Consider the following 13,085-nt stretch of genomic DNA (forward strand, 5'->3'; position numbering starts at 1 on the left):
TCCTCCAATGGTTTGTGATATTTGACAGTGAATCACTGTTCATCTCAGAGGATACATTACGGACCGCTAGCTGCAGGTGAACATCTGCAATGTATTATTTCAACATACTATTCAGACACATTGCAAACATGTATTTGAATACACACAAAATAATTTGCAATCTTTATATGAAAACAAAAATACTTGACATATTTTGTGTGTCACTGCCGATGCACAGTTCAGTTGTTTTTAACTTATTATACAATACATTGGGATCCAATCTTTTAAGAACTCTTTGGTATTGAAATTTTATGAAGGAACAATTTTTATTTAGCTTATTTTTTTGTACAGGTATACAAAATGATTATATTCAGCGCTGTTTTTATTTCCCTGTGTTTCAATGTACTTATAGTCAGTGTTAAAACAATCTCTGTCTTATTTTTAAACAGCACTTTGACTTACTGGGCTATTGTATTTTAATCTTGATCATTATGGTCGTACTTGGAGAGCTAAGTACCGTATTGGCCCGGATATAAGACGGTGTTTTTTGCATTGAAATAAGACTCAAAATGTGGGGGTCGTCTTATATTCGGGGGTCTAGACAGATATCATTGAAGCGAATGCTGAACTTGACTCCCCAGGCCAAAGTGAAGCCCTCTCATGAAGAATAACAATAAAAATAAAAATAACGGTTGTATGAAGAAGAAAAATAAAAAATAGCGGTAAGAAAGAAAAGAGAAGAAATAATAGAAGAGATAACAGAAAATGGAGAAACGTAGCGACAATCTGGAGAAAAGTGGGTCGAAGATCGGCCAGGTTAACCGGCAGCTGAGGAGAAGTTATGACATCATTTACATTTCAAAAACCAGAAGCCATTCATTTACGAATGTGATTGCAGATAAGTTTACATGTTTAAATAGATATTAATTTTGATATTGATATTATGATGAATGATATTAGATCAGATATTAAGATTTCAATGAGGCAAAATAACATGATTTTTCTCTCAAATATTGTGTTATAATCATTTGTTTCAGATTACTGTAATTTCTTTCTGTATAAAAATTAATTTGGTGTTCAAAAAGTATTTTTCAAACTTGAGTCTTGAAAAAGAGGGGGCCGTCTTATAATCAGTGCCGTCTTACATCATTTTTCTGGTACTTGTGTGTGAAGATTTACAACCGCTGTATTTAATAGCGAAAATTACTTGTTTTAAATGATACAGATTAGATCATGTGAACGCCTCGATTCTGTCAAACGATTCAGATGATATCTTTATTTGCATCCTTGTTGTGTGATTTCCGAAAAGAGTGGAGAGATTGAATGTTGCACACAACCACAAACCAATGTGCTTATGTGTCTAAAGCTAACTCCTAAAAGAGTGTGCGGCTATCTTGCGTGTCCTATGCTTCTTCTAATTGTGGAGCTGTTCCTGGCCCTGCTCTGTCTATTGATTTTCTGTTGCAGAAGACTGAGCCCAAGGGCAGCTGAAGGGCTTCTGTGTAGCTAGGCCATTGCCTTCAGACGCCTCTCCCCTGGGCCTTCCTGTTAGCTTGCACTCTGATGCACGCAAAACCACCGACCGCCAAACCCACGGTGCACTATGCTGTGTGAGGCAGAGGAAGGAAGAGGCTGGGATACTCTGCTTTGGCTGTACACTACACTACGTTCATCAGATGGCGTTCTGGAAGACTCCTACGTGACTTTGGTCATTACCCTGCATGCCTGTGGGGCCGAATTCCTGCCGTGTGAGGAAGATGGCATGGTCGTGATACTCGGCATCCCCAATGTCCTGCTTCTGCTGTAGAAAGGCCCAGCGACACACGTTCTCCAGACTCTGGGAAGGGTTACCCCTCTCAATTAGAGTCATGGACTGCAAAGAGAAAAAATAGTATGACAAAAAGTTTAATTCACACAAAAATCTGGTGTTGACTTTGACCCCGTAGGGGGCAGTGTCACTGTATTGCTTTTTCAGATAGTAATGGAAAATTGTCAGACAAAAGCATCACGCAATCCAAATGACTTTTATAGTAATAGAAAATAGAATCATGCATTAACTACAGAAAAAAAAAAAACACTTGAAGCGCATTTCTTTTTACCTTCTTCTTGCCTCCTTTGTCAAACAGATATCTGATCTAGCTTGGTTTTCAAAAATTTCACACTGTCATGAAAGTTCAAATGTGTAGTAAGAATACCCCCAATATCAGGGATGGCCAAATCTCAAAGCACGCTTAAAAAAAAAAAGTACTTTAACTTTATGTAACTTTAAATGGGTTGTTTTAGCTGCCAAAATTAAACTAATTACAAATACAAACATCCGATGGAAACCCCCCACCCCCAAAATATTACCAAAAAAAAAGTTAGTGAAAAGGTTGTTTTGTTGCTTCTTTGCTCCTATGCCATTTTACCAGAACTCGAACTTAACAAAAAATGAAAATATCTTAAAAAAACCTCACGTGTTAGGAAAAAAAATCAGTCAGAGTCAAAAATATGCTGAGGGAATAGAGACCCATAACACTATCTCTGATTACAACTTGTTTATTGGCTAGTGTCATTTCAGGTATTCAAAGTTAATTTGATAAATATCTAACTTTTATTGAAAAGGTCTCTCCCACAGGTCTTCATCTAATGGCAAGCCCAGACAACTCCAAGACAATAATTTAGTTCAGCGTTTAAACTTTTCTGCGGTAATTAGAAAAATCAGATATATTCCATGATGCATTATCAATACAGAAAATTTATTCCCATTTCGATTTTCGGCACGAGAGAATTCATCCATTGTAGAGCAAAAAAATCTGTCAGGACAACACACCACACAGATGGATATAAAGTGTTTTCTTTGTATCAATTTTAAAAAATACACTTAAAACAACAGAATTTTGGTTAAAATGTTTGCTCAATATCCGTGATGAAACGTCCACCAGTTGATGCTTTTTGGCTACGTTGCAATTATGTCGCATCAATGATATAATTAAGTTCAGACGTGTTTGAAATCGGATTTTTCATTTGACTGAATAAATATAATCTATGAAATAAAAATCACAAAATGGTGATTAAATCTGGATGTTTTTTTCTTTTCTCCCCAAATACAAGTTTCAATAGCATTCTCTGAGCATACTGTGCTTCTGTGAGGGTGTGTCCGTTTTCAGGGTCACACAGCCAATCTGCAACCTGTCTGGGTGCAGCTCAGTTGCCACGGTAATTGGGGATGATGGACAGCCCGCTCTTTGGCTAAAGCTGCAATAGGGGATGACTGAGGGAACTTTGTCTGCGTGCGTGTGTGTGTGTGTGTGTGTGTGTGTGTGTGTGTGTGTGTGTGTGTGTGTTTCGCAGGGCTCCAGTGGCACTGCGTACATGGAGATAGGAGAGGAAAAGATAAGGCTACAGAAGGACAAGTGTATCATAGAGCAGCAATCCCTGCATTATAATGGGCGTTATCATCCTGTGGGGTAATGCCTGCACTTTGAACTTATCACTGCCCTGTTCCTTTGCTCTGCACTTACAGGCCGATGGAGTTACTGGCAAAAAAAAAAAAAAAGAGAAAGGACGCGAGCCCTCTCTGCCCCGTCTCTCGGTTTATGAATGGGAGATTCTGATCATTGATTGTTTACCTTTGCTCGGACTTCCCATGATTCGGTGGTGCTGTCTACTGGGAGGAAGGCTGATTACATAACGGCCAGAGATTCTGTGTGCTTTTGTGCTGAACTGTGAGGGCGTACGACTTGAAAACTCTCCCCCGAGATGCCCCATGCTTTTAGTTCTTCTTTTGCTCAGTCCACTGGAATAACAGGCCCCGGGGCAATGTTGCGTGTGTCGGCGTGCTTGCTTATGCGTGTGAAAGAATTGGCTGTGTTTAATGCAGTTATTCAAAGTGACTGTAGCAATATCCTTGTATCTAGCCAAGTCCTTATTATAAAAGAGAAAGGGCCTCACTGTTTCCAGGAACCGCAGAATTTGCCCAAGATATTGGCCTCAAACATTTTGGGACCAGGGACACATTTATGGACATTTTTTTTTCCAAGGACACTCCTTACGCCAATTAGATATAACTGCCATGTGCAAACCAATGGGAATTTAGCTACATTTGGGTGCCTTTTTTTTTTTAGCATTTGAACCTCATTATTCATGACTTAACTCAAACACTGCTGGATGTTTTTAAAACAGGGTTCCTCATATTGTCAGCCATTTTAAAGCCTTTTGATTGACCCACAGGATACTGAATTGTTTTCTTACCAAACTTGCCAGAAGAAATACCACACCTTCTTTCACCAAACAAAAATAATAGTTTAGAGCTTTTATTTCCTGTTCTGTAAGAATCCGCAGTAAAGCGTCCATTGGGGTCAGCAAAAATATGGTTTTCAAACCAAAAAGTGCAGAAAATAGCTTTTTGTAAAAAGGAGCAAAACCGAAAGTTTGACGCTAAGATTTTTTACTTTTATGACACCTGAACCTATAAAATAAGAAAAAAAATGAAAAAGGAGTTTTCATTGCAAAAAAGGAAAAAAATATAAAAATAATACACCTAAGAAATATGTCCTGGACGTCAGGTTGCTGATCCCTGTGTGCATTTGTTTACATAGTGGCAGCAGGCAAAGAATTTACAATGAAGAACAGAGACAAAATTATCAGTCAACATTTCGTCCAAATGAATTCACATCTCACTTTGATGAAAAGGACATGATGAGATGAATGTGCAACCTGACCTGAGCAAGTATTGTAGGAGTTTTTGGAATATCAATGCAATAGTATTAAAATGTATGTTTTATTAATAGAAGTCATTAAAAAAGGTGAATAAAAAGTATAGTGTGTGAACCTTCTGATTTGTTGGCTCTTTATTAAAATTGATGAATAGCATAATGGTGCCACTTTGTATGTTGCAAAAGCGCTGAAAGTGGAAGCTTTCTCACCTTAGGTATGTCCTTCCAAGGAACCAATACTTTCCCAAGTGTTGCTTCACTTGTGCAACTCAATAAGAGCAGGGATTTATGTGACACGTCAAAGTCATAGAAGCACTTCAGGTGGCCAAAAGCTAAGATAGTGTTAGAGGAATCTATGAGCAAAATTGTATAATGTTTAAAGTTTCAATTAATCTGGGCATATCTAAACGTTTGGGTGCATATCCAGCACCCCCAAATGCCTGTGGACAAAGCCGCAGGGCTGTTGAAGTCAGCAATTAGCACGTCAATACAGGTGGGCGATCACAGGGGAGAGGGCGAAACTCGGTCACAAAAGGAGAATGAATAATTCGGGAACAGCGGTTAAACAACGAAATACGAGTTGAGAACATGCCCAGGCGATATTGGACATCCGCAAAGTCTGCAACATGTTAATTCAATGTAGACAAGACAGAAAAGGCGCCAACGTACCGGTGGTTCAATGTTTAAAAACAGGAAACCAATCACTACAGAGGCGCCGGACCGGGGGTGCGGTATGCAAATATCGGGGACAGTGTTTTCCTTGTATGTTACAATTAAAGTCTGAATTGGCGGGAAGGGAGCGCGAGTGTGATCGCGGAGCAACTGAACCGTAGTTCGCTCTCAGAGACAATTTCCCTGTGTGCCGAGTCATTTCTTTGTCTGAGAAATTCTCTGACAGATAGTGAGTAAGCAATGATTGGTTTAGTATGTTTGTTTTGTGGGTGTGCTATTGCACCTATGGAGATATACACTTGCATATACTGTAATTTTGCGGACTACTAGTTTGAGTAGCACTTGTTTCAGGTCTTACCTTTCCATAGCCCAACATGATAATCCGCACCAGCACCACATTGATTTTTGCCCCCAGAGATTGGTCGTGGTAGATCTCATTGACCTGAAGTCAAACACAGGAAGACAATAGTCTCATTGAAAAGCCTCCAAATGTAATCGGAAAACACATTTCTTGATGATACATACAAAAATTAAGTCTTTCCAATTTGTTGTCGGATTGAGCGAGCACAAGTCGTGTTTTATAAATCTTTCAAAGTGAAACGTCCAAAGCAAAATTGGGTAGATTGCCAAAGTTCCATAAAAACTTGGAGGCCTAACATTATCATGTCTCAAGCCCAATGAGACTTTGACATTAACTTTGTGACTCTCACTCCAAAAGAAGGACCGCAACTTCACTATTTCAATCTATCCAGGATCCCATCCCAGCTGTCTTTGGGCAGGAGGCAGGGGACACCTTGAACCGGTTGCCAGCAAATCGCAGAGAGATTCGAACCCTGCACCTCTAAACTGGGAGGGCGACACGCTAAGTGGCAAGATCCTTCACGCTAATGCCTACCTCATACAATGATGAGAGACAATAAAATGAATGACATGCCGGCTCAGACGTCGCCCGGCCAAACAAGATCTGCGTCAGGTGTTGCGGACCCAGAGCACCTTGATGAAAAATGGGCTACTGGAACAAAGTGGAGATGGGCGAAATTCGATAACATGGCTCTGTTGCAATGCTACTACTCAGCCAACCCTAGTCGGAGGGGTTACATGCAGAGAATGTGGGCTAAAAGGTTACTTCGAAACCGACAGTCACGGTGACCACGAAACAACTAGTAGTTCAGTGTTCCAACATCCACAAACGGCAACTGCTGTCACAACTTGAGATTGATGAGGTACAACGCAGGTTCCATGCCGAAGTGCCCCAGGATGCCAGATCAGAGGAGGAGGTCATACAAGAGATTGGGAGGCAAGCCCCAATGAATGCAGATGATGAGATTGGGAGGCTAGCCCCAATGAATGAAATGCTGAGCGAGGCAGCAACTGACCTGTAAGCTAAGATCATGGCCAGAATGAAAGCTGGGCAACCTAGAAACCGATTACAACGGCTATGTGAAGTACCACCTGAAAGTCTCATGGAAAGTGTGAATGCAGCACTGAGAGCGATCGCTACCGTAACGATCACGGAAACCAATGAGCTGATATACACTTCAGCATCAGTGATCCTTGAGATGCTTGGGTATAAGAGCAACCATGGAAGCCATGAGATATGTTAACCACCATGGAAAAGATGGTTGGAGGCTAAGAACAAGGCAGCTCGGAAAGATCTGAGTCAATTGACGGTGGCCCAGATGAAAAGGCCGATACCCGAGAGATACATCCAGATGACCATCGACCACTCGAAACTGCCATACAAAGGCTCCAAGCCTTGTCCAGCCGCTTAAAGCGGTACACAAAAGAGAATGAGGCCAGACGAATAAACAGGCTGTTCGCAACACAACCTGCGAAAGTGTACGCTCAGTGGCAGGGTCCTAACAACAGAGCTGACCCACCAAGACTGGAAACTGAAAGGTACTGGAAAGGCATATGGGAGAAGGAGGTTGCACATAACAGCAGTGCACAATGGCTGGTGACCCTGAGAGAGGAGCACAGCAACCTCCCTGAACAGAACCCAGTTACCATAACAATGGCAGACATACAGGAAAGAGTCTCAGATATGAAGAACTGGACAGCACCAGGCCCGGACATGGTCCACACCTACTGGCTAAAGAAACTCACAGCACTCCATGAGCGCCTAGCAGCACAAATGAACCAGCTGCTGAGTGATGGGACTCACCCAGGATGGCTAACCGAAGGGCGAACGATCCTGATCATGAAGGATCCCTCGAAGGGTGCAGTCCCATCCAACTATCGGCCAATAACCTGTCTCTCCACAACATGGAAGCTCATGTCAGGCATCATTGCGATTAAGATAAGTGGACACATGGATCAATACATGAGCAAAGCACAGAATGGCATTGGTAGAGATACCAGAGGAGCCAAACATCAGCTCCTGGTTGACAGAACAGTCACACAAGACTGCAGGTCCCGACGTACCAACCTGTGCACAGCCTGGATTGATTACAAGAAAGCCTATGACTCGATGCCACATTCATGGATCACTGAATGCTTGGAGTTGTATTAGGTGAACAGGACCCTAAGAGCCTTTGTTGCGAACTCGGCGAGGATGTGGAAAACGACACTTGAAGCCAATGGCAAGCCACTTACCCAAGTGTCCATCAAATGTGGCATAAACCAAGGTGATGCACTCTCCCTACTGCTGTTCTGCATAGGACTGAACCCCCTGAGCCAAGTAATCACCAAGACAGGCTATGGATACTGCCTCAGAAATTGAGCCACGATCAGTCACCTCCTCTACATGGATGACGTAAAGCTGTATGCTAAGAGCGAAAGGGACATAGACTCCCTGATCCACACAACCAGGATCTACAGCAGCGACATCGGAATGTCATTCGGGCTTGAGAAATGTAGTCGGATGGTGACTAAGAGAGGAAAGGTAGTCCGCACTGAAGGGGTCTCACTCCCTGAAGGAACAATAGCAGACATTGAGGAGAGCTTTAAGTACCTCGGTATACCACAAGCCAATGGCAACCTCGAACTGGCAACAAGGAAAGCGGCTACGGCCAAATACCTCCAGCGAGTGAGGCAAGTCCTAAGAAGCCAGCTCAATGGCAAGAATAAGACCCGGGCAATAAACAGCTATGCCCTGCCAGTGATCAGATACCCTGCGGGAATAATAAGGTGGCCAAAGGAAGAGATTCAGACCACGGACGTTAAGACCCGAAAGCTCCTAACTATGCATGGAGGGTTCCATCCCAAATCCAGCACCCTGAGACTGTACGCAAGCCGAAAGGAAGGAGGCCGGGGACTAGTGAGTGTGAAAGCCACTGTCCAGGATGAAACATCCAAACTCCATGAATACATCAAGGAGAAGGCTCCAACGGATGACGTACTCAGAGAATGTCTCAGACAATGGGGAACAGAAGATGAGGCGCTGGAAGAGGGACCATCATGGGAGGACAAGCCCCTACACGGGATGTACCACCGGACCATAACTGAAGTGGCTGATCTCAAGAAGTCCTATCAGTGGCTAGAGAGAGCTGGCCTGAAGGACAGCACAGAGGCACTCATCCTGGCTGCTCAGGAGCAGGCCTTGAGCACCAGAGGCATAGAGGCCCAGATATACCACACCAGACAAGACCCAAGGTGTAGGTTGTGCAAAGAGGCACCTGAGACGATCCAACACATAACTGCAGGGTGTAAGATGCTGGCAGGGAAAGCCTACATGGAACGCCATAACCAGGTGGCTGGCATAGTCTACCGAAACACCTGTGCGGAGTATGGACTGGAAACCCCAAGGTCAAAATGGGAAACATCTCCGTAGGTGGTGGAGAATGACAGAGCGAAGATCCTATGGGACTTCCAGATAAAGAGTGACAAGATGGTAATGTCGAACCAACCAGATATCGTGATCATAGATAAAGGGCAGAGGAAAGCCGTTGTAGTGGATGTAGCGGTCCCAAGTGATGGAAACATCAGGAAGAAGGAACATGAGAAACTCGAGAAATACCAAGGGCTCAGAGAGGAGCTGGAGAGAGCCTGGAAGGTAAAGGTGACAGTCGTGCCTGTGGTGGTCGGAGCACTCGGGGCAGTGACCCCCAAACTAGATGAGTGGTTGCAACAGATCCCGGGAACAACATCAGACATCTCAGCCCAGAAATGTGCAGCGCTGAGAACAACAAGGATACTGCGCAGAACCCTCAAGCTTCCTGGCCTCTGTTAGAGGACCCGAGCTGAATGAGGGACGGACACCACCCGAGGGGGGGTGAGACAAGGAATTTATATATACACACTGACACTGCGATTGGCTGGCAACCAGTTCAGGGTTTCCCCCGCCGACTGACTAAAGACAGCTGGGATAGGCTCTAACACCGACCCTAGTGAGGATAAAGCGGTTCAGAAAATGAATGAATGAATATATACACACACACACACACACACACACACACTTGCATTTGTTTCATTTAAATCACATGAATGGAACAAAACGCAGTGAAAACGGCACAAAACAATACATACACACATATGTACAGGGCAAATTGGGGTGGGAGTTAAGGCCTGCTGGTCTTTGTGGCTTTGGGTGGTGCCTAATGAGGCAAAGGGATGTAAAAAGAGACAGCCGTAATTAGATGGCTGATGGACATTTTGCCGAGCGCACCACACACACACACACACACACACACACACACACACACACACACACACACACACACACACACACACACACACACACACACACACACACACACACACACACACACACACACACACACACACACACACACACACACACACTACCAGAAAAGCATTCAGGCACACATACACGGAGGTAAGGGGAGAGGAACAATAAACAGTGGCACCCAGAGAAAAATATTGAGGAATGCTTCGAATAGAGCCTAGATGAAGAAGCACTGCGAACTGTGAACAGAGAAAGGGTTTTTTTTGTTGAAAGAAATATAAGACTACATATTCTGAGGAAATGACGGTAAATCGAGCTATGGAAAAGCATTTACACGGATGAGAGAAAAGACTCAGTAATCAATGCCAGTGTGTGGAGGATGCAAAGCTGGATGTTTTAGCAGGCTTTTCAGGAACAATCTGAAAGGATACATGATTTGTTTTCTGCAAAGTCCTGAATGCGATTTGGTTTTAGTGCATTGCCTCAGCATGACGCTATTGTCTGGTTCAAGCGTGTTAACGTGTATGTGGTAAGTTATGAAATCCTTATAAAGTTTTTGAAAGCAAACTGTACATAGACTTCCACACCAGCATCAAACATCGAAAATCCCTAAAATAACATTAGCGGTTTTAGTGGAAACAGCACTTTCCATCTGAAGTGTGTGTTTACCCAAGGGGAACCAAAATAAATGCAGACTGTAATTAGCCTATGAGACAAAATGGGTCTTTTTGACCTATAACTGTGTGTAGGAGAAATACACCACTGCACTCAACAAAGGATTATGAAAAACAAAAAAAGAATGTTCAGAAGTAAAGCACAGTGACCTTGAGATGAGGGTGAGCTACTAAAAATTGGATCTTAAACTTACAGCCAATAGAATTTTTCTGCTACTCCCACACCTGGGCTAGTGACTTTGCCTTAGAAAAATCATGGTTGTGTCTCTGAGATAGATTATTAAATCATCGAATAAAAACAGAACAATGTAGTTGAAATACACAAAATGTTAACGGAAAACAAAACTTGTTTTGTTATTTTATGGGCTCATAATTTTTCATCATTGCGGACGGACAGCTAAAATGAATGATTGACAAGCTGCCAGTATTAAATGTGCATCCACAGATTCAGACATAATCTGGATCAACACTCCCAATTAGATGAGAATACAATTGGGTCTACACGACCATAACTTTGGAAGTTAGTGGCTGAAGGTTGATGCTCCCAGGGCATACTTGGGTTTCAAATTTTGTTTTTTAATTGGGATGCATGCTCGAACCTTCTGTCAGGACCCATCTTCCCAACTCAGTCAAGAGGACTTCTTCTCCATCTAAGAGTAAACTTTAAACTTTGCTATTTGAAAGAGATTAGAGTCAGGGATGACTCATGCTTGTCCTGGCTCAACTCTTTGTTATGCTGCCATAGACTGCCGAGGAATGTCTCTCGATGCGCCAAGCTTCCCTTTTCCTTCTTTGCGGCTTATCCTTCTTCCCTCTATATTTCCACTTGTTGATAATATCACAACTATCATGAGGGATGCAGCCATTGTTAGGCGTTCTGTTGGCTCATCATCATCCATGCAAGTATGATTTTCTGCTTCTCTTCATCTCTGGGACAATGGTGTTGGGAGTGGACCAGTGTTGACGTTGTTGCTGTTATTCAGGGCTATTTCTGTTGTTGATTCGGCTGTTGTTGTGTCAAACTGTTCTTTGATCCTTTCCCCTCGCTCAGGGAAAGTTTCCCCTTTTATGACGTAGGCTGAAATTGAGCTTCCCCTCCTTGACAGACCAGCATCCGACATTGGTACAAAGAAAGGTATACAGTGATCCCTTGCTACTTCGCGGTTCGTTTATCACGGGTTCAGTGTATCGTGGATTTTTTTAAACATATTAAAAAATATATACAGGTATATAAAAAAAAATATATGTATATATAAATCCTCGTCTCACCGCTCGGGTGGCGTCCGTCCCTCATTCAGCTCGGGTCCTCTAGAAGCCAGGAAGCTTGAGGGTTCTGCGCAGTATCCTTGCTGTTCCCAGCACTGCACATTTCTGCACTGAGATGTCCGATGTTGTTCCTGGGATCTGTTGCAACCACTCATCTAGTTTGGGGGTCACTGCCCCGAGAGCTCCGACCACCACAGGCACGACTGTCACCTTTACCTTCCAGGCTCTCTCCAGCTCCTCTCTGAGCCCTTGGTATTTCTCGAATTTCTCGTGTTCCTTCTTTCTGATGTTTCCATCACTTGCAACCACTACATCCACTACAACGGCTTTCCTCTGCCCTTTATCTATGATCACGATATCTGGTTTGTTCGCCATTACCATCTTGTCAGTCTGGATCTGGAAGTCCCACAGGATCTTCGTTCTGTCATTCTCCACAACCTTCGGAGGCGTTTCCCATTTTGACCTTGGGGTTTCCAGTCCATACTCCGGCACAGATGTTTCGGTATATGTATATATATTAGAGCTGTCAAACGATTAAAATATTTAATCTAATTAAAAATGCAATTGTCATAATTAACTCAAATGAACTAAAAAATTAATCATGATTACTCACATATTTTTTATCGTTTCTGAATTTCCTTTTACATTTTTTGTCCTATTTTTCCCCATTTTAATGCTCTCATCAACTTGGAATCATGAATCAGTTTTCTATGTGCCAAATGCAAATATTTACTGAAATAATTTCAATTTTCAATTTTACATGAACATTTTTCACTTGGAGCAGTTGTTCACACATAATCTCTCACACAATATTACTGTCCATCAACAACAGTGAAAAAAAATATTTTGTCACACAACAGCTGCTTTAACAGCTTTTTTAATGAAATCAAAACAGAGCAATATAACATTATAAAGTGCACATCTAAGGTAAACCAGTACTCAGCCTATAGTGGATTTAAACCATGGTTGCATACTTCGTTTTTCTCAAGTTTGCTTTGAACACAGCAGTCTGTTTCTGTATGTTTGTTGGAGAATAACGAGACCCCGGACACCAGTGTTCGTTATGTGCCGCTGTATTCAAAACTGCCGGCCGTACAAACAAGCGCAAGCATTCCCCCGTGCAGCTGGGGCAAACCATTTTGAAAGAGGGGGGTTTCACTCCCCCTAACA

General features: G+C 42.8%; 1 protein-coding gene across 2 annotated transcripts in view; it reads right to left on the reverse strand.

Annotated features, from left to right (window-relative positions):
- The window catches only part of LOC127610135 (A disintegrin and metalloproteinase with thrombospondin motifs 2-like), a 160,574-nt gene that overhangs the window by 21,754 nt on the left and 125,735 nt on the right, over window positions 1-13,085 (reverse strand). For both annotated transcript variants that reach the window (XM_052079909.1, XM_052079916.1), the window contains exons 5-6: window positions 5,707-5,790; window positions 1,696-1,852 (exon numbers count right to left, since the gene is read on the reverse strand). In XM_052079909.1, the coding sequence (XP_051935869.1) occupies window positions 1,696-1,852; window positions 5,707-5,790 (241 nt within the window). The remainder of the gene's footprint in view (window positions 1-1,695; window positions 1,853-5,706; window positions 5,791-13,085) is intronic.

Source organism: Hippocampus zosterae, chromosome 1 (assembly GCF_025434085.1).
Source record: "Hippocampus zosterae strain Florida chromosome 1, ASM2543408v3, whole genome shotgun sequence".
Classification (NCBI taxonomy): domain Eukaryota; kingdom Metazoa; phylum Chordata; class Actinopteri; order Syngnathiformes; family Syngnathidae; genus Hippocampus; species Hippocampus zosterae.